This window comes from Hippopotamus amphibius, chromosome 4 (genome assembly GCF_030028045.1).
Source record: "Hippopotamus amphibius kiboko isolate mHipAmp2 chromosome 4, mHipAmp2.hap2, whole genome shotgun sequence".
In the NCBI taxonomy this organism is placed as follows: Eukaryota; Metazoa; Chordata; class Mammalia; order Artiodactyla; family Hippopotamidae; genus Hippopotamus; species Hippopotamus amphibius.
Window position 1 is genome coordinate 12,112,585 of NC_080189.1, and position 26,321 is coordinate 12,138,905.

At 50.0% G+C, this 26,321-nt stretch overlaps 2 protein-coding genes across 3 annotated transcripts in view; one reads left to right on the top strand and one right to left on the bottom strand.

Moving 5' to 3' along the window:
* The first annotated feature begins 1,247 nt into the window (after positions 1-1,247).
* Positions 1,248-7,598, top strand: FAM131B (family with sequence similarity 131 member B). The gene is made up of 7 exons (XM_057732300.1): positions 1,248-1,370; positions 3,864-3,973; positions 4,277-4,312; positions 4,643-4,736; positions 5,058-5,255; positions 6,683-6,826; positions 7,024-7,598. The coding sequence occupies exons 1-7, from the start codon at positions 1,343-1,345 to the stop codon at positions 7,494-7,496; spliced, it is 1,083 nt and encodes a 360-aa protein (XP_057588283.1). The 5' UTR covers positions 1,248-1,342; the 3' UTR covers positions 7,497-7,598.
* Positions 7,599-11,567: 3,969 nt separating this feature from the next.
* CLCN1 (chloride voltage-gated channel 1) overlaps positions 11,568-26,321 on the bottom strand; it is a 30,024-nt gene continuing 15,270 nt past the window's right edge. For both annotated transcript variants that reach the window (XM_057733685.1, XM_057733686.1), the window contains exons 13-23: positions 21,974-22,043; positions 21,676-21,786; positions 19,782-19,995; positions 19,403-19,536; positions 16,954-17,198; positions 16,551-16,662; positions 16,135-16,214; positions 15,858-15,896; positions 12,778-12,882; positions 12,591-12,677; positions 11,568-12,060 (exon numbers count right to left, since the gene is read on the bottom strand). In XM_057733685.1, the coding sequence (XP_057589668.1) occupies positions 11,689-12,060; positions 12,591-12,677; positions 12,778-12,882; positions 15,858-15,896; positions 16,135-16,214; positions 16,551-16,662; positions 16,954-17,198; positions 19,403-19,536; positions 19,782-19,995; positions 21,676-21,786; positions 21,974-22,043 (1,569 nt within the window). In that variant the 3' untranslated portion in view covers positions 11,568-11,688. The remainder of the gene's footprint in view (positions 12,061-12,590; positions 12,678-12,777; positions 12,883-15,857; positions 15,897-16,134; positions 16,215-16,550; positions 16,663-16,953; positions 17,199-19,402; positions 19,537-19,781; positions 19,996-21,675; positions 21,787-21,973; positions 22,044-26,321) is intronic.

Sequence of the window (26,321 nt, forward strand, 5' to 3'; positions counted from 1 at the left end):
TGTGTCCATGAGACTTGGTCTCTCTCCCTGTTCCATGCCCGCACTAGAGCCCTCTGGCCCACAGCCCTACTCTCTGTCCAACCTCAGGAGGGACATAAAATCAGGTGAGCAGCAAACAGACCCTGGATTAGCACCTGCTTCTGACATTGGTGCCCACCAGGTCGGCTCTCTAGCACCTTGGGGTACCCTTCCTTTCTCATGTGACCTTTCTGGATTCCACTTCTTGCCTGCTGCAACTATAGTGCCCACCTGACCCTTGCCATTTGTATGTCTCTCAGTCTCTTACCCAAGAGGCCCTTGATACCTACCTCAATAGCCAGAGGGGAATCCTCCCCGCTCTTGACCGCTTCTGACATCCTTGAGCTCATTTGTCAGAGAAGACCAAGGCTCAGAAAAGTTACATCGGACATAAAACTGTCTTCTACTCAGCCTTGGGTCCTGACATTTTTATTTCCCTCGAGATGGGATTGAATTACCTTCTGTTCCCCCCCTCCCCCCCCCCCCCCCCCCCCCCCGCAATCAGACCTGGAGTTAGATTATCTGCACATCCCCACACCCATGCCCGATTTTCCCGCGAGCGCAGAGCACGGGGAAGTCTAATACACGATCCACTTGCAAAGACTTCGCGATCTGTTTGGGTGGATAAAACAGCGCACAGGAAACGCAGAGCAACCGGAGCTGCATCCAATCACGCTCCCGTTTGTGTCCCAGATGCAGTCCCAGGAAGAAAACAAGTGTTTGCGGAATTTGGCGGCCAAGGCCCTTCATCCAAGCTTTATTCTCACTCCCGCCCCACTTTCTCTCTAGGCATCCCCCAACCCCGAGCCTCAAAATCAATCCCCCAGATCGAAAGGGTGGACCCGGGGTTCTTTACCCGGCTCCTGAGACCCAAGGCGGGCATCCTCCGGGTCTCCAGCAGCCCCCGGGCTCGAGCCCAGCGGGGACCCGGAGAGCAGCCCCCGCATGGGGCTGGGGAAAGGCGAGGGAGGGAAGCGGCGGCGAGGCCCCGCGACAGCCCGGCTCCCCGAGGGAGCGCGGCGGGGAGCGCGGGGAGCTCAGCGGCGGGGTCGGAGGCAGGGCGGGGAGGCGCCGGCTCAGCCAATCCCCGGGCCGCCCCCTCCCCGCCGCCGCGAGCCGAGCCGGGGCGGGGGAGCCAGGCGGCGGCGGCGGCGGCGGCGGCGACGGAGGCTGCCGTGGGGAGGGATGGAGAGGGGAGGGGGGAGCGGAGCCGAGCGGAGACAGCCGCGGCGCTGCAGAGCGGCTGGGGCGGCGGCGCGGCTCCCGGTGCTCCCCCCGGCGCCCGCCCCGCGTCGGTGAGGGCCCGGCCTGGAGGCCCGGAGCCATGGGCTGCATCGGCTCCCGGACCGTGGGTGGGTACCGCGGCGGCGCGGGCGCGGACGGAGGGCAGGGCTCCGCGGGGTCCGGTCCTCCGGCCCCCTCCTCCCTCCCCCCGCTCCCCGTGCCCCTCCGGGTCCCTCTCTCCGCACCCGCCCGGCCGGGCCTCGCTCGCTCACTTTCCCTCCATGCCCTCGCGGTCTCCGCCTTCCTCTCTCCTCCCGGCTCTGCTCTCGCGCCTCCGGGGCTTGCATCCCTCTGGGCTCTTTGCGTTCTCTCCGTCTCCCTCCAGCTTCCTTCCATTGCCCTCCCCCAGGCGCGGTCGCTCTCCATCATCTCCCCACCAACCTCTCTCTTCAACGTCGCTCTCCCCTACTCTCCCGTCCCCGCACCCTCCATCTCCAGGCAGGCCGTCGGCCTCGACTCTGCCTTCCCCAGCGCCTCCTCGCCCCCCTCCATTTCTGGAGCAGCCCACCTTCTAAGGACCCCCAGCCTCAGCCCCGAGTCTCTTTCGCACGCCCTCCCCCCCTTCTCCTCCATCTGGCTTGGATGTTTTGCCCCTATCTCTTTCCCTCTCCATTGCCTTTTTCTGTGGTCCCTGCCTCCCCAGATTTGCTTTGTTCACGTGCATTTTCCCTCCGGGGCGGGGGCGGGATGAGCCTGGTGCCTCGGGGAGGGGAATGCGTTCCACGCCCAAAGGGAATGGGGCCGAGCTGGGCTGGGGTGGAGGGGAAGAGCCGGGGGCGCCGGGAGGATGCAGGGGGTTAGAGGGCCAGAGAGGGTCGGGAGCCGGCTCCCAGGAGGGTGCGGCCCGCCCAGCGAGGGAACCCGCGGACCTGACTGCACCTGTCAGCGGGGGCTGGCGGGGCGGGGCAAGCTCTTTATTTACCTTTGACGGGGGGGAGGAAGAGAGGCGCCTCCTAGGTCTTCTCCCCTCAGCTGTTGCCTCTCTACCCCCCTTCTCCTCCACCCCGTGCACCCACTCCGCTCTCACAGCTCAACAGATTGATCCAACCCTCTTCCAAACCCCCCAATTTTTCCCATCCCAACTCCCAATTTCTGCCGCCTACATGCCCCAGTGACCTCAGGCTGAGAGAATAATTCGTATTATTATCACAAACAAACTCACTCTCCGGAAGCCTGATTTCTCTGAGACCCGATTTATTTCCATGGATACCCCCACCTTCCTCCTCTGCTTTCACCTCTTCTCTGGGTTCTTTCCCTCCCCCTCTCTGCCCCCTACGGCTCTGACTCAGCTCTCCCTTTTCTACAAAGGCCACCTCCCCCCACCCCCTCTCCCACTCTGCCCTCCCCATCTCCCTTCCCCTCAGAGGTTGTTCTCTGCCTGCCCCATTCCTGCTCTGTTCACCCAGATGTCCTTCTTTCCTCGTGCGTCCCAGCCACCGCCTCTGGTCTGACCCATCGCACAATTCCCCTGTAGCCCCAAGGGAGAATGTGCACATTTTGGAGGGGTCTTACCTCTCTCAGACCTGTCCACCACAGTCCCTTCCTCTTGCAGCAGCTATGTTGTTGCATGCCGAATGCCTCCTGGTGCCAGACCCCATTCAATTCACCCCTTCTCAAGAGTGGACACCTAATCCTAAATTCAGAATCATAAAACTTTATGTGTAGAAAAGATCTCTAAGGTCAGGTGGTTCACTTGGGTCTACCACTCAAGTGATTCTTCCCTAAGTCTTCTGGTTAGGCACACCCTCCTCTCATGCCAGCAGTCTCCCTTTACGAGGAGCTGTGGCCTCGGCTCAAGAGTTACCACCCTCCTAGGTCCTGCAGTTTGTCAGTCAGCCCTCAAACCCTGTCCACCCCCTCCCACTGTCTTTTGTCTTCTCTCTGACTTGAATTCTTATTCTTTCAGCTCTTATTTTTAAAAGTCCCCTTCTCTCCTCTTTAATCCATCACTCGTCTCCCAACAGTCAGGTAAAAGGATTGCCTCTCACTCTTTCTCTCTGCTCTCATTGCTTCTGCGTGGACACACCCAGCTCTTGCCCCTGTCCCAACCAGATCTCCTCCCTGTCAGACAAATCCACCAACTCCTATGGAGGGTCCACTAAGCAAGATGCAATCCTTCCACCTCACTAAAGCCAACCCTCAGAGAAGCTTGCCCCTAGAAAAGTTCTGCCCTTATTTGTAGAAACATAATAGAGGGAGAACACAGCTCCCATGTAGAAATCCTCAGAGATTCCTCAGAACAGAATGGAGAACTGCTTTCCTGCTAACACCCAGCCACTGACCCGTGCATTTAAACAACAACACATTCAGCCACAGAACACTTTCTCGAGTGCGCTGTTCTTGACTAAGCTCAGTGTTATTTTCTCTCCTACCGAAACTTTTGGGGCAAGTGGGGGTTTCATGGGAAATAGGCAGTCAGAAGGGGGGGGGGAAGGGGGAGGGGTCTGGAGGGCCAGCCCCCAAGTGTGGCTTCAGCATTCCAAAGGGAAAGAAAAAGGAGGGGCCTTCCAGGTGGGCACAGGGAGGCAGAAGGGAAGCAACTAACCATCTGTCCACCTCAGGAAATGAGGTGATTGCCGTGGACTGGAAAGGCCTGAAGGATGTGGACCAAATCAACATGGACAGCACCAGCTCGCTGCACGGGAGCAGCCTCCACCGGCCATCTACCGAGGTGAGGCCCTCCGTGCTCAGCCGCCCTCCCAATGGACCTCGAAAAGACCCGTGGAACCACCACGGCAAAGCCCAGTCCTTCAGCCGTCTTCCTAAATTTTAGGGCAACATCCCAAACACGCCTTCAGGCTGACACTTTCACAGAACGTTTCTCCTCCTTTCCTCAAAAGCAAGCCAAATGCTCCACACTGAGACCCCAGTTCCCTGTGTTAATCTCAGGAAAGCCCTCCCTACTTCACGCACTTCTGTAAGTCCCTCTGAGCAAGTGCCCTGGGTACCCATCCCCTCTCCTATCTCCTCACAGCAAACCCGGACCGACTTCTCCTGGGACGGCATCAACGTGAGTGCAGCTCCCCCTACCCCAACCTCTCCAATCCACCCCAAGTCCTCTTCCTTGTCCTCTCCCATCCAGCCTGCCACAGGACACAGTGCTCCCTGCCTCCAGCGGGCACCGGCAGCCCTCACATTCTTCACCTTTGCCCAGACTTTCAAGGGTGGCTAGGGGATAGGCCTCCTAGGGACTCTATAACGGGTATAACGGTGCCCTTATCGCCGGCCCCCCTTCCCCAGCTCATATCCTTCCTCCTGGAAACCATGGACTGTCCTCCACATATGAAGCATCCCATACCCTCGTATTCCTCTGCCCCTCCTCCCACATTCCCTATCGCAGCTCTCCATGGAGGACACCACTTCCATTCTCCCGAAGCTAAAGAGAAACTCTAACGCCTATGGCATTGGGGCCCTGGCCAAGTCATCATTCTCAGGTAAGACTCCCTACCTGGGGATGCGTCCAGACAGGAGACTACCTATGGGTTCCTGGTCTCAGTCTCCCTGTCCCTTTGGCCCTGAAGAAGACCCTTATCCCCATACCTCAGGCCTATTTGCCCTGTCAAGCCTCTCCCATCCTCCAGGCCACCCCTCTTATATGGAGTCTTAGGGCATACCTGCCCCCTTCATGGGATGGAGTCTCATGAGACTACGGTGGGGATAACGGGGGGGTGAGGGTAATGGGGGTGGGGGGATGGGGATCTAGTATGGGTATTGTGTGATGTTCTGGAGGACCTGGGGAATGTCTGACCCCTCAGGGATTTCTCGAAGCATGAAGGACCATGTGACAAAGCCCACAGCCATGGGGCAGGGCCGGGTGGCCCACATGATTGAGTGGCAGGGCTGGGGGAAGGCACCAGCCATTCAGCCGCAACACAGCCACGAGGCCGTGCGCAGGGATACGGATGCCTACTCCGACCTCAGCGATGGCGAGAAGGAGGCACGTTTCCTAGCAGGTACTAGTGCCCCAGCCCCTCAAGAGACATTTTCAGGATGGCCTGAGACCAACCCTCCCACCTGATGCCCTATGGCAGGATTGGCTCTGTCCATATGATGACCATCAGATTTAATTTCCCGATTAGCTTTAATTTCAAGGACTGTCTTGTTAACTCTGATAAGCACCCTCAAACTTATTTTTATTATCATCTCAGAAGTTGAGGGGAATTAATATGGGATTATGGGTCCACCTGATGCCTTCTCCCCTACACGGACTGTCCAACCCCTGGATTCCCTTAGTACAGGAGGAAAAAAAAATTCAGGAGCGTTAGGCTTCAAAAATCTCTGCTTCTACTCGTGTTTTATGATGAAAAAGAAAGAAAAGCCTTGGGGTTCTCTTCTAGCCATTGCCCATCAGCACATTGTAGTCATGGATTCACTTACAGAGCTCAATGCTTGTGACAACCACCAGAAGATCAAGGGACCTGGGTGAGGACAGAAGAGCTTGTATTCAGTATAGGTACGAGGCAGGCATATGGTGTCCCTACAACACTGGCTGAGCCCTAGCCAGAGATCTCAATAAGATACCCGGGGAAAATGATAGATCTGGGGTAGAAGAGAGGGTTCTTTGGTTGGTGGTGTGGGTGGTGGAGGAAATATTAGTGGGGAGGGGAGACAAACATGTAGGAGGTAGCGTAGGGCCACTAGCAACGTAAGCTTCAACTTACTCATGGCTTTGACTAGCATGGGAACCCCAAGTCTACCCATCTTCATTATTCTATCCTCCCTCCCTTGTCCTTCCCAGACCTTGAACTTTCAAATTGATACCACTGTGGACCTACGATCCCTCCCATTTAGACTCCTCTGGCCTTGCCTACCTAGCCCTAGCTACCATTCTTAGAAAATTCCAAAAATAAACTTCTGGAAGCCCCCAATTTCAATCCCTTAGGATATCTCACCAGAAGACCCCCAACTCTTTCCCCTAGGAATCCTAAATCTGAACTTCTGGGAAGTCCCCCACGATTTTGCCTTGTTTCGGGGCATGTACAAAGGCTGTGCTGTCCAATACTGTAGCCACTGGCCACAGGTGGCTATTGAGAACTTGAAATGTGGCTAGTCCGAATGGAGATGTGCTGTAAGTGTAAAATATCAACTGGATTTCAAAGACTTCACATGAATAAAAGAACGTAAAATATCTCAATAATTTTTATATGGATTACACATTGAAATGATAATGTTTCATATAAATTAGGTTAAATGAGATGTATTATTAAAATTAATTTCACCTGTTTCTTTTTTTCTTTACTATGGCTACTAGAAGCTTTAAAATTGCATCAGTGGCTTGTGTTATATTTCTGTTGAACAGCGCCGCACTGATGTCCCCCACCCCATGCATGTGTCTAAGGCTTCCCGGAGGTACCTCGTGTTAACCACGTTTCCTCTCTAGGTGTCATGGAACAGTTTGCCATCTCCGAGGCCACTCTCATGGCCTGGTCTTCCATGGATGGTGAGGACATGAGTGTCAACTCCACCCAGGAGCCATTGGGCTGCAATTACAGTGACAACTACCAGGAGCTGATGGAGAGTCAGGGTGAGGGATGGTTCCAGGATCCGACCTCAGAGCCCTCCTCAACTATCTAGGCTACCTCCATTCATCTCTGTTCTAAGACTTTCTGTTCCTGTCAGCTTTCCTACCCCTCACCCCACATCTCACCCTCAGTTCTCAGTGTTGTTGTTACTGCCCTTGATATTCTGTGACCCCACCAACCGCCATGATTCTCTTCACAGATGGCCTCGCTCAAGCCCCAATGGATGGATGGCCTCACTCCTATGTGTCCCAGGGCATGTACTGCCTGGGGTCATCGGATGCCTGGGAAGCAAGCGACCAGTCCCTCATTGCCTCTCCGGCCACAGGATCCTATCTTGGCCCTGCCTTTGATGACTCACAGCCTAGCTTGCATGAAATGGGACCTTCCCAACCTGTTTCCGGGTACTCTGCTCAGGAGCCTCCACCTTTGCTGGGGGAAGACACTGACTGGGCTCCAGGGGTGGGCGGGGTGGACCTGGCAAGGGGCCCTGCCGAGGAGGAGAAGAGGCCGTTGGCCCCCGAGGAGGAAGAGGATGCAGGATGCCGGGACCTGGAGTCACTTTCCCCACGAGAAGACCCCGAGGCGTGCACCGCTCTCAGCCGGAAGGTGTCTGACGTCACATCCTCAGGCGTGCAGTCCTTCGATGAGGAGGAGGGGGAGGGCAACAACTAGTTTCCTCCCACTCCACGCCCCGCTTTCCACTCCTACTCTGAGGGGCATGGCTGCAACCACACCCCCCTTCCCCCAGCAGTATGGCTGAAACCTGGGCAGGAGACCGTGATGAACCCAGGCACCCTCGCCAGCAACACGGAGGGCCAGGGTGCGATTTTATCCAGGCTTACACTGTAGAGACCACAGGTCCAGGAACTGAGGCCCAGGCAACTAGATGACCATGAACTTGGCTTGGCTGCGGGCTTCTGGCTCTGTGGTGGTGGAGCGCCAGTGTGTATCCTGAGCACAGGAGCGCAGAGCGGCCGGGGCCATTCCCTGGATCTCAGTTCTTTGCTGCCTGATCTCGTCTTCCAGGAGCCTTGACTGCGGCTGTCTGAAGGCCTCCTTTCCCCACATCACTCTTGCTTCTCCCGACTGTGTTTTCTCTGGCTGTGGCCCAAGCTCAACCCTCCTGTGAGGAACAGACCTCAGGGGCTGTTGGACGTGGTTCGATGGGTACAGACCACGTCTTCTTAGAGGGTGCGGAGTCTGCCCTCAGAGGTAGCTGGGCTTCTGAGATCAGGAGTCACGGAGGAGGTGGACACGGCAGCTGGGATGCACAGGGCCACAAGGCCTGTCCAGAGACCAGGCAGTCACTGGTGAGACCAAGGACAAATGTGGCCACTGTTCTGCGATCTTGAGTATCCTGTGGCTGAAAGGAGGACCCTAAGGATCTGGGAAAGGACCCCACCAGGCTGGCTGCTCCAGCTCTTGCTTTCCTTTTCTGCCTTCTTCCATCCCCTGCTCTGGGAGCCCCAGGGCCCCAAGGGGGGGTGTCACAGAATGCAGGTGTCCTGGCCAGACGGGGACGCGTGAGGCTGTGTCTCCCTCCATCCACCCCTAATTCTCTGGAGCTGTTTACACTTTTCTCTTTGCCTTTTCTACATTTTTATAACTTCTTGGGGACTCAGGGTTGAGTGGGGTGGAGGGAGGGGTCCGGTGCTGTCAGGCCCCCGGCCGGGGTGGGGTGTTTGCCGAGGAGCAGCGTGGGCTCTTGGCTCCCTTTGCCCCTCTTCATCTCCTCCCAGGACTCCCAGGAGGGCCTCACAGGTGTGCCCCCTCCCTCCCCAGGCCTCCTGAGGAGGAAGAGACGAGGACCCGGGTATTCTTCCCTCCAGGATGTGCTGCAATGAGGCATAAGACCCTGAAACTGCTTGCCCTGCCACACCCACTTTCCGTTCCGGTGGGGACTGCTGCACAGCACGTGAAGCCCCAGCACTTCTGTAAGAGAGCCTGAGGGCAGACAGCAGGGTTAAAGGGCAGAGTGGAGAGGTGGCAGAAGAACACTGCCCCTCCTCCACTGCAGCGGTGCCCCAGGATGAGGCGGTTGAGAGTTGGGGTGTTTCTGTCCATCGATGCCCCTCCCCCCGTCAAGCTCACACTGTCATACATACGTGCCCCTGAAATGCAACCGAGGCCGGGTCCCACGTCTTCCAGGGCGGGGGAGGATGGCTACCTGAAGCTGGTTCTTGGAGGAAACAGGAGGAGGCGTTGTGAGCACGGGCAGGTGACGTCCCCTTGTCTACAGCTGCTAAAGGGGTGTGTGTGCTCACGTGACCTGACTCGGGAGGCCCTCGCTGCTGCTGGCCTCGCCCTGCACTCCTGCTACAGGTCCTTGGGGTTTTGCACGTCACAGTTCTCTCCTCTCACGGGGGTCCCTGTTTCCTCACCTTGTGGAACCTGCCCTCTCTAAGACATCATCCTTTTCTCTTAGTCTCACCCTCTTCGTGCCCCATATTCCGCCCCCAGACCGCAGTGCACGTCCCGTTCAGGGAGCGGATGCGTTCGTCACAATTCCTTTTTTGCTCAGGGCCCTGAGGAGTGCGGAAAGGTCACCTAAAGCAGTGTTCTTTCCTCCCTCCTCCCCTGAGGAAGCCAAACAGTCCCTGCCGGTCCCTGCTGAAAGATGACTAAAACGCTGAGGGACTCTAGCGGAGTTCAGACATGCACGTGAGCAGGGCTCAGCATCCCTGGGTGCTGGCATTGCTGCTGACCAGGGGTCAGGTGGGGGTGGTCCTGCATCTTGCAAGAAGCTCCCCCTCCACTCTGAAGAGGGAGAAGACCCATGACCTGGCCTGGGACCCTCTTCGGACTCTGCTGGAGGGAGGAACTGCCTCTCTGGTGCTGGGGGGCAGGGTGCATGGGGTTTGCTTATAGCCTATTTTAGGGGGAGGGGAGGGGCATGTGCAGGAAGAGGCTGTTGGGGGGTGGGGGAGGGTTGCTTTTCCTTTGGGGTTAAAGGCTGTGCAGCACGTTTTACAACAGTCCCAGAACGGGGCTGTTTTTATATCATTGTGAATGAAACTGCTCTTGCTAAATGATTTTCTTCTGGTGGGGGGGCGCACTTTCATTTTCGATTCACTTTATTAAAGGAAAATCCAAATCTTCCCTTCCTCCCCTCCCACTGCCCCCCACCCCACCCCCACCCCCACCCTTTCCTTCTTATCCTTGTGTCAAGGAGGGAATCTTGGTGAATGAATTTATTACCTCTCCTCGCCCCCACCTGTACATCCCATTCTCCGTCTTCCAGGTCTGGGGAATACCCATTTTTATGGCCCGTCTCAGCATGTTTTCTTAATGTGACATTTCCATCCCAGGCCCAAGAGAGATTCTATGGCATATATTACAGAGAGAATTATATATAAATATATATATAAATATTATAGACTATATACACATGGGCGTGGGCCAGAAGGCCCACTGCCAGGCCCCCTCCCCAGGCTGCAGCCTCTCTCCCTCGGCCTGGGGAGGCGGAAGGGATGTATTGTTGGAGACGGCTCCGGGCTGTGTTCAGTGGCACTAAACAGAATGTGGTGGCACCTTTGACTCTACGTGTCTTATTTGGGGGGTGATGGAGGCTGAGTGGGGAAGGAGGAGGATGCTGGGGAGGGGGCACCACTGCAGAACTAAATAAGGTGTAAAAGAAGGGAGGGACAAAAGCCTTGGGGGTGGGAGCAAGGGTTTCTGACTGCTTGGAGCACCTGGGACCACTTACAGAAAAGGCAGGGTGCTGGCAGCCTCCCTGCGGCTGGTTTGGGGAGGATAAGGATACGACTTCCCAAGCGTGGGAAGCATCGAAAGGTCTGCCGGGTTGACGCTGAACCCCTTGAACAGGAGTACAAAGAACCAGTCCCTAAGAAGGGCTAGTCTCTGAGTGAACCAGTGGCCCAGCTGCCCTGAGCCTCGGTTTCTGGCAGGAGAAGCCCTAGCTAGAGCCGCTCCGGGGCAGAGCTGACCCTTGGGCAGGACAGATCAAGGACTACGGTGGGAGAGGGAGTGACCTGGAAACTGGAGGGTGAGGACGCTGTGATGTGAGATGGGAGGAATTTCTGCCAGAGGGAGTTAAACAAATCCATTGGGACTGCAGGACTGTTTGGCCACAAGGTACCACCCCTTTCACACAGAGCCTTCCTGCGACCTTTCCTCTTCCGGGCTGTTGCCCCTGATAGGCTCTTTATCCGTGTCTCGCTGCTTAAATGGAGGCCAAAAGAGGGAGAAATGGGATGGGCCTTTTCCTGTCCTAGTAATGGCTCTGCCCAGGGGCAGATAGTGGGAAGCAGGCCGGAGTCTGGAGGCCAATTTCAGGGAGTGGCTGTGGGCAAGTGGAGGACAGGGAGGGGAGCCCTGAGAGGAGGGGCTGTGAACACATTGCAAGTATACTCTGGGGCCACCAGTCCATGAGGCCGTGAGGTGGTCCCATCTCCTCCTCCAACATGGCGCTGGCAGGACCACAGTCATCCTGGGCCTCCCTTAAGCCACTCCCTGGGGAAACTGAAGGAGGATGGGCAAGGCCAGGAAGGCACTGGAACAAGAAGACAGGGGAGTTGTGGGGGAATGAGGGGGGCCAGGGAGAGGCAGGTATTCCCCACCCACATACAGGCAAACTCAGGAAAGCCACGGAAAACCAGGGGCCCTTGACAGCGGTTAGAACCACCGCCTGTCTGGGGATGGGGGGCCCAGATGACTGACCAGGGCTACTCCCTGCCCAAATTCTGGCTCCTCCTCTAAGATGAGTGGGATCTCATTTTAAAGTTCCCAGGAGAGGCCGGATATTGGTGGGATCTCTCCAGCTTCAGGAAATACCCTCTCCCACACAGGCCCATCCTCTAGCCTGGATCTCTGGACAGCCTTTATGCGGAGATCCGGGAGGTGGTCAAAGGATCAGCTCATCCTCGTCCTCCTCATCGGTGGATCGCAGGCTAGGGCCCTGCAAGATGTCGGCCAGCTCCTCTTCCGGCCCTGGACCCTCCACCAGTTCCAGCTCCTCCAGCTCGCTGTCTGCAGTGGCCGGAGCCCGGGAGAGAGGGGGCTCTGGGGACGGGGGTGGCACGGGCGTCTCTGGGGAGGCAGGAGCCACATCCCCTGCCTCAGTGGCCCCAGTTCCATCGTCAGGCAGGCTCCAGGCCTCTGCAGGTGGGAGCGGGCCCCCAGGATTCTTCCGAGCGGAAGTTGTACTCCGGAAGCTGGCAAAGGGGGGGCGGAGCTGCACCCCAGATTTGGTGTGGCCTTCAATGGCCTTCTGCAGCTGGGGAGCAGAGGGAAGGGGAGAGAGGGTACAACGTTGGGAGGAAAAGAAGACAGGCGCAGTGAGAGAAACAGACACGAGAGAGGAACAGACAAAAAAAAAGGAAAATAAATGGGAAAGCTATTGCGTGGCAAGAGAGATGGACAGTAAGGATGAATCAAAAGGAGAAGACAGAAAAAGGAAAAAACGGGCATGACGGACGAAAAGCCCCTCCTACACAGCAGTGGATCTCAAGACCCCCGACCCAGGACCTCCCTTGGGCCTTCTTCAGCCACTTCCCATCTCCTCCCTCTTTCCATGCCCCCCCACAGTGCACCCCTATGAAACCATGCCTCGGGCCCTGAACCCCCTTCCCGAGCCCATGCCGTCCTAGGAAGGGCACAGAACTGCACTCTAGACCCCCTCCGGTCTCTGCGTAAGAAATAGGAGGGAAATCTGGAGGACCTCCTAGATGTCAACCCTCCCCCCACCTCACCCTGTATCCTGTGCCCACCCCTTCCCCACTGCTCAAATGCGACAATGGCTCTTACCTCCTCCAAGGCCAGCACCCCCCTGAGCTTCCCCATGCTAGTCACGTAAGCAAGGTGGAGGCCGAGGAGGGAGAAGAGCGTGTGAGTCTGCGAGGAGAGAGCAGCAGGTCAGCGCCGTGACCCCCACACCTCCAGGCCCCCCTTGCAGCCCTGCTCAGTGGGCTGTGGGTCGTGGGCGTGGACTTGCCTTGTGCAGAGACGTATGCTCCACCAGCTGGAAAGGGGACTGGTCAATACAGCAGGAGTCGAAACAGACAGGCTGGCTCAGCTGGTCCTGCTCCCAGGCCTCAATCTGCCAGAGAGGAGGGCCGTCACCCAACATCAGGGCCCCCTTACACCTCACATCCTTGACCCCAAACAGCCCTTCAAGTCGTGGCTTAGAAGCCTGAGATGTGCAGTGAGCTATCACAGCTCCTCCAGATCTCTAGCCCTCCTCCCTTCTTCCCAGGGAATGGTACCACCCTTCTCCCTCCTCCGGCCCCAAATCAACCTTCACCCTCAGGTGCTCAGAACACGCTCCTTCTTCCTGGTGCCCCGGACACTTGCTATTTCCAACCCATCTTTCCAGTCTTATTTTCCACCACTCCTGTAACACCCACGGCGCCAGTGAAGTCAGATGTGCTTCTGCATCTGCATTTGCTGTTTCCCCAAGAACCCCAGCCTGTACCTGACGCCTGACATCCCTGGACAGACATGCTCTACCCTTCTTTCGACTCGCCTAGTGCTCTACTGGGCTCTCCTTTTCAGAAACAGCTCCATTTCAGACTGGTGTTTGCCTTAGCTCTGCCCCCTGGCAGGAACTTGTCGGGAGCCCTGCGCGGCATCAATTGCTGTGTGTCATGGAGAAACCTGCACTCTGACCTTTTACACAGCACATCATGGGGAAGATTTGTTGGATTTGAAGAGCTGTACTGGGTCACATGGCAGTTTGTTGACTCAAGCCGTTTTTCTGTGTGCGTTTGCTTGGTTTACTTCACACTGTTTTGTTTTGTCTGTGACCAAATCTCTAAGGCAAAAGTTCAACTCTCCTTTGGATTTTAGATTTGCACGCCAAAATCCCCAAGATTCCAAATAATCCAGTATCACTCTTGTTCCCATAAATGATTTTAAAATTTTCTGTAATCTCTTTTCAGGCAGTCCCTTCTGAATGAGGTACTACTTTCTTTGTTTTTCTGTTTGTCCAAATTTATAGGCTTCAAGCTTCAGAGGACATCACCAAATGCCATCCCCTAGTTCTCGTGTCCAGTGTTTGGTCCACAGTGCTGTGCTCTCCATCTGTCCTGTCTGGACTGCAATCATACCTGCTCTAAATTCTCACCTTCCCTCACTAAAGGTTCACACAAAGTTCTCACAGGATGGATGACCACTTAGCAGGTATGTGGCAGAAAGGATTTATTTATAGGACAGGGAGGCAGACCCTTGCCAACCCCAGTTTGGTGGGTCCTGTCCTCCTGGAGTGCTCTATGATCACGTCTGGCCTCCCTGGTTCCATTTTTGCCTGCCCTTAGGGGACAATGATAACAGAACCATTTCCAGCACACATGTACCAAGCACTTCCTCGGTGCCAAGCATTAATCTAATTGCTTCACTCACTGAATCTTCTGCAACAACCCTATCATTATCTCCATTATACAGATGAGGAAACAGAGGCACAGAGTGCTTAAGTGTTTACCCAAGATTACACAGAGGTGGGTTTCCGACCTTGACTGCCAATCATGTTCTGGGACCCCTAGCTTTTGTCTGCTCTTGATCTGATGTGTTCCACGACTTGAAAAATCTCTGCATCAGTTACAAACCAGGGCTCTAACTATGTGTATTCCTAACAGAGCAGTGGAATTAACCAAGTCATAGCAAGGACTTCTGGTGACCTAGAATTGAATTCTTTGACTATCCCCAGAGGTATCTTCTTGATGTTGTCAAGGATGTCATCTTGATCTAGCCTGAAAACCGTGTTCAAAATATGCTGAAATTTGACTCCTTCCAAAAAGTCTTGGTGGTTCTCATGGGAGCTGAGAGCTGCTTAAAGTCTTCCTTGAGAAAGATATCAGCTAAAAATGTATGATCTATCTTCCTTTTATCCCTAGTTTCTCTTTATTTCCAGCGGTCATTAAATAAACTCACTGATCAACTATCTGGCTTTCTTTGGTGTATTTAAAAAAAAAGTAGTATTGGTTTGAGCACCCCAGAAGGGCACTCCTTAATTGTAGTTATGACCTATCTGATTCCTGCTTGTGGGCAGAAGGAATAGTTCGGTTTTTTTTCTCCTGTGGTCATCCATTTGATTTTTCAGGTCATTTATCAGAAATGTGTGTGCCTTGAGGGGTGACAAGAGGAGAAGAGGAAGACTGCCTTCTCTCTTGTCACTTACCATCCCCTCCTCCAACCCTGAGTACTTTAAATTTTTAGCCATATGTATTCTGGACATCCAGTAGATATTTCTTTAAAGATAATACACAGTACGGTATTGCATCAGCTACATGCTTTTAAAGCTCCACCTTTCAGCCTTCAGAGCAAGCTGCATTCTCTTTTACTACACGGAATGGGTGCGAATGGGTTTTGCTGGTGTCTCTCCACACCCCAGAGTCGTTCTGGTTCTCACAGCCCGGCGGCCTGCTCACAATCGCTGCGCCACGTTCTGTTCCCTCGGCACAACCAGCCCCACCCAGTGCTTGATCTTCTCTCTCATGGATCCTATAACCACCTCTTTGGGGAAATAGTTATTTGTCCCAAAGAGGCACCACTGTCAATATCCGTGGATCTTCCCAGTCTCCCTTCCTGGAATCTTCTCATTGTCTACTGTCTCAGAGCCCTGATCAATCCAGCACAGGAAGCTTGCCGGGCACTGAATTCCCCATCATAGTTTCCATGCTGTTCTTCCACGTCAGTTTGTGTAAGTGCTGGTTGCCCGGTGCCACTTTCCTGCAGGTAAATCTCATCCTTCCCGCATAGCCTCTGCCTGGTCTAGAACTTCCCTAACGTCTAAAAGCTCTAAGGCTCATCCTAGCACCACGGGCCCATCTACACACAGAAGCTCAGAACTTCCCTCTCCTGAAACGATGCTGGTCCCCGTGAGGACACTGCCATGTTTCCCCACCTCCGAGCAACGTGCTCAGCACTGTCTCCATAGTCACATTTCCAACCTCTCAAAATGCTTTCCTGCCTCAACTCACATCTTATTCTTACAACAACACAATGAAGAAGGTTGAAAAAAAAGAACAATATCTTTGACAAAACAATCCACCCCAAGTTCCCGTTTCCTTTACTGACCTCTTCAGGTGACATGTTATCCACTAAATGCGTTGAATCCTAGAGAAGAAAGACATAGGTCCAAGTTCCTTCCCTTTTCCTCCCCGGGGAACCATAGCCATCTCTCCCTGGCCAGGCCATAGATGTCTCTTTCCAACCCATCATCCCGTCCATGTGACGAAGCTTCTCCTCCTTGGTGGGACCTCTTCCCTCCCGATTTAAGGATCATAGGTTTCTCACTCCTCAAAGACAAGCTCCCTTTGCCATATCCCCTCAACCCCAACACATCTCCTCTCACCTGGGTCGTTTTCTTCTTTGAGGGGCTAGCTCTGCCTAGCAAGCAGCACAGCAGGGACTGAAAGATGGAGGGTCTTTGACCTGAGAGGAGTGGTGAGAGAACGGACATGGAAACAAAGCAATATCCATCCTGGGAGGAAATGGTCAGGGGCTCCAAGTGGTCCTGACACTTTTCCGCAAAAGGTCCATAAGTCTAAGGGCCTCTCCTCCATGGAAACTCTCCCTTCCCATCTTCCTAATCCAGCCCTTGCCCCCATGCCTTTGGATGGTAACAAGGAGACTCAAAGAATAGAAACCCCCTCCCACCGTCCTCTGACCTCACCCTTCCTCATTGTAGGAGCCCTTAGGTTGAGGAGCACCCAGAGATAACCAAAAGGCATGAGGCAAGGGTGAGGTGCAGGATGGGAGAATCTTTACCTGTGGGCTCCGGTGCTTCCAGCTGCTGTTTGTGACTGGGCAGGGGCCCATTGGGCTCTTCGGGGGGCAGTAAAGCAGTAGGAAATGGGTGAGGAGAAGGAAGAGGAGGCAGCTGCAAAGAATGGTAAAAATTCTCAGTCCTAGAGAAGAAGCTACTTTTTCCTGCCTTTACCAGCTGGTGTCCTGGGAAACCTACCTAACTCTATTCTTCTTCCCACTTCAGAAGTCCTTTTAACCCTTTGAATTCTCATGGTACCATCATCTGCAACCTTATCTCCTTCAGTCCCTGGACCCAGGGGCACTGGTCTCTTTGACTTTGTCAGTGATTAGCCTATCCCTCTTTCTTCCTGTTTTCCCTTTGTCCCATCTATCCTGTTCCCCTGGCTCTTCCCAGCCCACTCACCTCCGGCTTCCCATAGAGGTCCTCATCTTCATCCTCATCCACAAAGGCAAAGGACTCAGGTCGACCTTTGGGCCAGACGCCACGGCGCCCCTCCCCAGCCTTCCGGGCCTTCCCATCGAAGGGCAGCTCGAACAACTTCCTCGCCATGTCCTGGGCTAACTGCAGCCTCCGCTCAGCACACAGGTGACGCTGCAGGAGAGACTGCAGTTCTGACCGCTCCACGGAGCCCAGCAGGATCATCGAATCTGGGGTAGATCCAAGCTCAGCCTGAGGGCCTGCTCAATTACCCCCTTACTCTGCTCAGCAGGATGGAGTCAGGGACAGAAGCCCAGCGCCCTGTCTCTTTTTTCAGCTCTTACCCTCTCTTCCTAAAAACTCATTTCAAAAGTCTTCCAGGATTGACCCCACTCAACCCCTTTTATTTCACCCATTGAGCACTTAGAGACCCAATTGGTAGGACACTAATTAGTGCTAATTTGTACTTATTTTGATGCAGCCCTCACACAGACTGCTTATAAAGAGGTGAACTTGGTATCAAAATGGCCAATCAACCCTGTCTCCAAAAGAAGACACATTGAAAGCCATTCAGACCCAGATGTGAATATACTTTGAAAGAAGTCTACAGGGATATCTGATGTTTAATCACTTCTAGGTATGAAGAAAACGCCTATTTTTCCTGGTAAGGTCTTTTATGTATTTATTGGAATTCTGCTACTATAATTAACATTTTCATTTTTTGTTTGTTTGTTTTAAGATTTTTTGATGTGGCCCATTTTTAAAGTTTTTATTGAATTTGTTACACTATTGCTTCTGTTTTATGTTTTAGTTTTTTTGGCCACAAGGCATGTAGGATTTTAGCTCCCCGACCAGGGAACAAACCTGCAGCCCCTACATTGGAAAGCAAAGTCTTAACCACTGGACCGCCAGGGAAGTCCCTACATTTTCATTAAGCTTCAAGTCCATAAGATTGTGGCAGTGTTATTGAGACAAATCTTACCACTAGGTCTTAGTCATTATTACGAAAACTCTGCACCCCATTGGCTGCGCCCCTGTTCCAATGAGAAGCCACTGCTTTAGAGGCCACCGAAAGGAATTTGGGATTTGGGAAAATATTAAAACTAAACTAATTTGGGTAATTTGGATACTCTGATTACCTGAAATTAGAACTAACAATTTACATGGCTCCATATGGTCCTACATGATTGTCTCTATTACACCAATACAAACATTAGACAAGTATTTATTTAATATCCAGTAAATACCTATAAAGAGGCAGTCTGAGGGAGACAGATGTTATAGTCTCTTCCCTCAAGGGATACCCAATCTAGTGAGGAAGATGAGACATCGATATAGAAACCACAATCAGAAATAATTACAAAGCAAGATTAAGTGCCAAAGGTGGGCAGAAAGGATGGTGAAGGAGGTGAGATCACTGTTCATTAAACACGCTCACTCCTTCATATGGGACAGTTTCACCTGTTCCTCAAATTGGGCTCGAAAGAACAGCTATCCTTTAGTGCGGCAGCAAAGAGAACCACATAAGGGGCTATAAGATTTATAGCTGAGCCTCATTATTCTTGGATTCCCTATCTGCGAATTCACCTATAGCCTCAGATATATTTGTAACCCAAAATCAGTACTCGCGGTGCTTTACCCATCATTCACGGACATATGCAGAGCAGCAAAAAATTTGGGTTGCCCCACATACACGTTCCAAGCTGAGTATGAACAAAGTGATGCTCTGTCTTTTCTTTTCTTTTTTTTTTTTGAAGAACTTTTATTGAGCTCTGCCTTTTTTTTTTCCTCTAGCTTTCGTATTACAAACAAATGTTCCTTTCGTGGTCCACCGAATGCCATGTTTTTTTTTTTTGCATTTTTGTGTTTTGTGTTGGTGATTTTGCTGTTTAAAATTTCCCCCAAGCAAGAAAGCTGTGCTGTGCTTTATGGAGAAAATATGTGTGTTACATAGGCTTTGTTCAACCATGAGCTATCATGCTATTGGCCATGGTGAGCTTAACATTAATGAATTAACAATAGATATTAAATAATGTGTTTTTAAGGAGACACACACCTAAGACGAGTATATGCTTTGATTACTTGAAGAAAGTGTTGTGACCAGAGGCTGGCAGGAACCTCACCTTGGATTTCCTCTAGGAGCAATGGTTCAGTATAATATCCCTAATTCAGTCTTCATGGAAACTGTATAGAACATAACTACAAGGAATAATCTACTGTATTTCTTTCACTGGATTTTTAACTGTCTTCTTGTGCTTGTGTTATGGCTGAGTTTTTCCTTCCTTGAAGATGATCACGTTCCCTAAGGCTGGGTGTCCTGTAGCAGACTGGGTGGCCCCTACAGACAAGCCCACACCACAATGCTGCCTCCACGTCTGTGGAGCCCTTGTTCGGGTCACTAGCTCAGGAAACTGCTTGCTTCCCTCCCACTCACCTTTTGAATCGACCAGTGGTAATGTCTTGACTGTGGTAGTCTGGAGCAGATTTTGCAACTCCCCATAAGTGCAAGAAGCTGAAACAAACTTCACATCCCGCACCATGATGTCCTCAACAAAGATTGTAAATTTGCTACGGAGGGAGAAAGCACAGAGGGGGGTTAGCCCCGCCATATGCCTGTCCCTTGTCTGTTCTTTCCACTGCTCCCATGAGGTTTGCCATGCATTTGACCACGCATAATATTTATTAAGTACATGGGAATATAAAAATAAGCAAAAAGCAGTGCTTCTGGACATTGACCCTAACCTCATCCTCAATCTTAGAACCTCCCACCCAACCCCATCAAATCTGAACTAATTCCAGCTGGTGCCCCTGACCTGAGCTGGTTCCAACCAAGGTCAGGCAAGTAGGGTAGCTTCTTGACCTGGATGATGCTGTCATAAAGGGAGGGCTGCAGGCTCTGAGCCACCATGTTGGCCAAGATAACAGCCACCATCATGGGTAGGATGTGAGCAATCTGACCCGTTAGTTCGAAGCAAATCACGGCCGTGGAGACTGTGTGGGATACTGCACCAGTCAGTGCTGCGGCTCCTAGAATGAGACACAGGGGGTACCCGTGGGTTAGGGCTGCCTTTATTGGCATGGAGGCTACATGGGGATGTGACGGGAGTGACATAGGGTGGGGACACATGACCTTGGGCAGTATGAACACTCCCGAGATAACCATTTGTCGGGAGTAGCAGCTTAGAATGCTGAACTGTTAGAAAACCATCATTTGGATCTCATTCTATGACCTTGGCAACTTACAAAAATGTTGTGTGTGTCCAAATTTTCATTTCTAAAATAATGATAGTGATGTGCTATCTATTCCTTGCTTTTAAAAGTTTCCATCACTCTTAACTGAGCATTTAAAAACCCATTTACAGCATTTTACCTTGGACCTCAGGTTTTGATGCCAACAATTTATGAGTGGATAGAATCAAAACCCAAGAATCATGCTGTGGAGTTGGAACAATGAGATCTTGATTCTACTATTTCTCAACTGTATGAGTAGAACTTAATTCTTCTGGAATCCCATGCTCTCATCTCTAAGGTGAAAAGGGTCATTAGATAAGTTCTCAGATTCTTGCAGATCTAAATCATTACGATTCCATAAGCACTTGGAAGACAGAATCTGTCTTACTCATTTTTGGTTACATTTTCCCACCAACCAAAATAGTTTCTAGTGCATTAACAATATTTCTTATTTAAATATGAGAAGATATTCTATGAGAAAAGATGCTGGGGAAGCCATATATCAAAATGGAACAAAAAGTCACAAAAGGGAAATATTGGGAGGAATGATTCTACTTGATGGTATACCAGATATCCTTCAGAACATAAATTAACACAGGATATATATATATATATATATATATATATATATATATATATATATACTGACAAATGTCCACAAGGGAGGTTGGGGGGATACCTGAGAGGCATGAAGATGGAGAATAAGAGCAGATGACTCTCACTGATGAAACATATTTTTGTGAATAATTATGATGGGGGAGTAAGGTCACCATATGCGCTATAAAGCTGGTTAGCTCTTCTGAATCAGAAGAAGGCGTGGCCTTAGATGTTATAGAATTTTGGTGAAGAGTGGAGGGAGGGAGGAAGCATAATAATTCTGGGACATATACCACTCATTTCGTTAGACATGGCTTTTGGTTGGAAAGGACTACAGATTTAATGGAAAAAGATTATCTCAGACTCTCAAAATGTTAGCACTGTAAAACATCTCAGAAGCCATTTTAGAATAAAGAAACTAAGGTTCAGAAAGGCAGCTAACTTGCCCCACGGTCATCCAGGTGACAAGAGACAGGGATGAGTCCAGAGCCCATGTTTCTTAGCTCTTAGTCATGTGCCCTTAAGTGCCATCAACATGAGCACATCTGCAGGTTAGGAGTATTTGAGCCAGTCATCTGGTGTTTCCACGATTCTTTGTAAAAAAGAAAAAGCTCTTACCAAACATTCAGAGGTGATCCTAGGTGCTCTCATCCTTATTATCTCATTTAATCCCCATAATCCCTTTTCTATGTGAAGAAACTAAGGCATAAAGATGTTTAATAAGAGCTAATGAGAGTCAGAGCCAAGGGTTGATTATTTGAATAAAAGTTGAATTAAACAGCATCAAATTAAAACCATATTGTGTAGCCTGGAATGCGGATGTCATGGGAGACATGAATGTGGGTATCTGGGGTTACAGGAGGATGGAATGTGTCTCACCAATTACTGCATAGCCCCCAGGTAGAATCTTGTAGATGATGTCGTCAAATAAGATACCATCAGGGAAAAGCATGGCCATGATCTCTCCTACCAGCCTTCCGAATGCAGCTCCTAGGGAGAGACAAAAGGAAGGAAGGTGTTGAGAGATTCAAGGTCTTTATCTTCTTTTTTCAGAGCCAATCCCTCTTTGGGCGCTAAGACCGAATGCAAACCCCCAGCATTCCAGACCATGCCTTATTTTCCCAGTACCCTAGATTGCAGCCATCAGTAAGATCCCAGGCTTCCCATCAGAACTTACCAAGCACAAACACAGGCATGAAGCCCCCGCAGGGTATGGGCATAGTGGTGGCCACGATGGACATCCAGAACTGGGGTAAAAAGAGGCGTCAGGACACACTCTCAGCTCTGCCCGATGATACACACACACACACACACACACACACACACTCACTCAACCCCCTTCCCCTTCTCCTCCTGCCTCAAGAGTTACAGAAATCCTAGGATAGCTAATCCTTCTGGAAGCCATCCTGTCTGTCACCCTTCCTCCAGAACCAAAAAAAAAAAATGGAGCACTCAGAGTGATCACCAAAGACAACAGTATGAGATTGCTCCAGGCAGTTAACTCAGATTGCTCTGCTTGGAGAGACAGTGTTTGCCTGTGAAGACTCCTCTGTCATTGCCCCAAAAGGGCCCTAGCCCACTGTATCCTCTGAGTCCAAAAAGGTCACCTCAGCAGAGCAGCCTGAAGCTCTTGAACCTGGAGGATATCTTTTACTGGACAGACTATGTTTCTGAAAAAGAGCCACAGTTCTAAGTGGCAGACACCTTACAGCTGTAGTGACTTACTGCATGACTGATTTAGTTTCAATATGGTCACTTAAAAAGCCATCTATATGGCAAACCTCACAAGGGAAATTGGAGTGAAGATGGTTCTGCCCCAGCCCTTTCCTTGAACATCAAATCACCTCCAACAACAGATCAGAAAATCAGATCTGTCCTGACCATCCTGGAAAAGCACATTGAGAGCCAGCTAAGTTAGCCAGTGTAACAGAAAAGACCTCCCAGGCCAAGGTAGTATTACAAGGGGAATTGGGATGATTTTAGCAAAAGCAGTGTGTATATTGTACAACAAAGAATGCAAAAGAACTGAGAAATGAAATGGGAAAAGGAGTGGTGGTTGAACTTTGGAAATATCGGTAAAAGAAACAAACATATGAGACATAATACATAAATTAAGCAACAGGTTTACATATCACTTCCAAAATAAATAAGCCAATCTTAAAAAAAGATCTCAAACTGATCTGGTAAAAGATGACAGCAGCTAAAGGTCAACACAAACTGCCAGGATCAAAATATTTACAATTTAAAAAACTGCACCAACTTTATTGCAAACTAGTGAGAAATAAATTTCTCAATTTTCTGAACCTTAGAGAGATTCCCTTGAGCCAGGGATGACCTCAAGAGACAATGATAAAGGCTCTGAGAAGCCTTCATTCCAGAAGCTCTGAGATGAGACAAAATACATACATTGTCATGTCCAAAGAGGACTGTTTAAAACAGTTGAAAACAACAAAACTAAAAGTACAAATGAAGATGATATAGACTTAGGAACTCCTTGATCTTGTCACAAGAGAGTATCTTGTTGTCTCAGCCTTTTCTCAGCACTGGCACAGTGCCCAGTAAATGCAGGTAACGTAAGTTAAATAAGAAGGAAGGAAGCAAGGAAAGAAAGAAAGAAGAGAGTTTGGTCAAACAGTATTCATGCAAAGCAGAAACGCTACTCAGAGCTAATATTTGCTTAAAACATCCAATAGTAATGCTTGCGGGGGAACTTGTTTAAACTGTGGTTGACCAGACACCACTGGAAGCTGAATGGAGACAGAGTTCTATGCACTTGTAGTTTAAGCTTCTTAAGTGATCCTGACATATAACATTTTGAGACCCCTTGAACTATTCTGTACTATCTCTTTGGAATAAGCACATGAAAGCCATAAGGGATTTTGTAGGCTCAGGTTAATCTGAAAGCTCCAGTGATGCAGATAATAGGTGGCCGATTGGTCTGATTTCAGAGGATGAATTTTAGATTATCCTCCAAGATATGTGTAAGAACAGCACCAGGACTGGAGGACACTGAACTTAATTAACAACTCCTACAGCACAGAGAACGACACTTGAGAGAACAAACTTTTTGAGCTATTAGCACATGAAAGGGAAGATCCAGAAGCAGGGTAAGTGATCTGTAACCCAAATAACTCCAAAGATTTTAAACACCCAGTTCGGACTCCCCTGGTGTCACAGTGGTTAAGAATCGCCTGTCCGTGCAGGGGACATAGGTTCGATCCCTGGTCCAGGAAGATCCCGCGTGCCGCGGAGCAACTAAGCCCGTGCGCCACAACTACTGAGCCCGAGAGCTGCAACTACTGAAGCCTCTGTGCCTAAAGCCTGTACCCCACAACAAGAGAAGCCACCACAATGAGAAGCCCACATCACAATGACGAGTAGCCCCTGCTCAGCGCAACTAGAGAAAGCCCGTGTGCACAGCAATGAAGATCCAACACAGCCAACAAATTAATTAATTAATTAATTAAATAAACACCCAGTTCTAGAGAACCAGGAAACTAGAGACCCTTTACCACAGGTTGTACTTTATGTACACACTTCACAGGAAGGAACCACGGGAAGATTAGGCAAGAATTCTACACAGCCTCAGGCTGTGTTGAGAACGCAGTGATACTAGGTAATAATGTTAGACTTATTAAAAAGGAAACTGAGATGTTGTAACTGTATTCATACTCTTTATAAAGACTCCACACTTCCAACCTGATGGTACTTTCCATGTTTTAAAATTGAAAACATGTAAGTTTCCTTCATCAATGTTAATAAAAGAGCCGAACTGAGAATCTTATCTGCAAGCACTGATATTGCCAGAGGGCCACATAGGCTAAATTTCAAATCAGACTGTGGAAAAATAGTTCTAGTCAATTTTATGTTCTAATTTGCCTAGGTACTCTGTTGTCCACATTTTGGAAATAATAAGGACACATATGCTTATGTATTCAATAATAGGACAGTGAAAATGCTGGAAGCAGTGATAACTAGGTAATATCATGGATTTACAGCAGTGAATGGTTTATATTTAAAATATTACAGAATAGTATAGGCCTGCTGCAAACTGTTGGGCTTGAAATATAGCCCAAGAAATGTGAGTTTCTTTTCTTGATTCTCTTATTATTAGATATTATCGAGGATGTAATTCAGTGAGAAGTTAATAAGAGTGACGTACAGTTGAGTCCTATATAATCCAAGCAGTTTTCTCAGAATAAACTTTAATCTGTGAAGTGAAAACCAGATATACTTGGGGATCTGGGGAAATGAGGTGAGGTGTGAAGGAAATGTTGAAAATACATACAGAATTTTGTGTCTCCAAAATTTTTCATACAGTTAACATTTCAAAAGTATATATGATCGTAAAGTTACAGCTCAGTCTAGAGGAGTATCAGAACACAATTATTATCATTGAAAAATAAATTCTGAAATGCCATCAAAACTTGGACTTGGTTACTGCAGATGGGTTTATATGCTCAACAACTAATTACAGGAAGTTGGTGTTTATAAATTAGAGAAGATAAACTCTATAACGAAAGTCCAAAAATCAGATCCCTAAAAAGACACTGAAAACTTCTTTATGACAAAAATATCAAATCTTTTGAAGGGAGAAACAAAACTAATCTAATTAATAAAGTGAGTGTGCAAAATATGGAAGCCATAGACCCAATTAACCCTTGTGGGGTGGAGTGAGAGAGAGCTTACATCATTAAAACTTCCAGAAACCCCACAGCAAACCCTGAGAATATAAATGACAGAATTGGAACCTGGTGTGTCAAGCACCTGGTATCTCTAATCATAAGACCATTGACAAGCACATTAAATGAGCAGCAAAAACCAAGAAGGAAATTTTAAAATAATTTTTTTAACCATAAGTGTAAGATTCTCCAAAGATCAAAAATTGAGTATTATATATTTGACACACAGTAGGTGCATTAGAACATTTATTGAATAAACGAATAAATGAACCCACTACAGCTATTATAATATAAATATAACTTAGTGACTCATATTCTGAGGAAATATAGATTCACAATAAGTATCAAGAATAAGTTAATAGGGGCTCCCCTGGTGGGGCAGTGGTTAAGAATCCACCTGCCAATGCAGGGGACACAGGTTCAAGCCCTGGGCTGGGAAGATCCCACATGCTGTGTAGCAACTAAGCTCGTGAACCACAGCTACTGAGCCTGCATGCCACAACTATTGAGCCTATGCTCCACATCAAGAGAAGCCACCGTAATGAGAAGCCTGCGCACCGCAAAGAAGAGTAGCCCCCACTCACCACAACTAGAGAAAGCCCATGTATAGCAACGAAGACCCAATGCAGCCAATAAATAATTAATTAAAAAAAGAATAAGTTAATAGCAAGGTATTAAAATACTTGAAAGTTCAGTGTGGGCATACTTTCAAATGAAGGCCCTATTACATGGAGGAAAGTGCTGGGTTATTCAGGCAAGACATACTATTAATAATGAGGCAATCATCAAAAAAGAGGGAAAAAAGGCAATCAGCAATTATAACAGATGTCACAACCAGGGGTG

Bases quoted from the DNA above. Each gene is read 5' to 3' on its own strand.
- FAM131B (XM_057732300.1), top strand. From the start codon at position 1,343: ATGGGCTGCATCGGCTCCCGGACCGTGG. The intron at 3,974-4,276 runs GTGAGGCCCTCC...ATCTCCTCACAG, and splicing joins TCCACCGGCCATCTACCGAG to CAAACCCGGACCGACTTCTC. The intron at 5,256-6,682 runs GTACTAGTGCCC...TTTCCTCTCTAG, and splicing joins GGAGGCACGTTTCCTAGCAG to GTGTCATGGAACAGTTTGCC.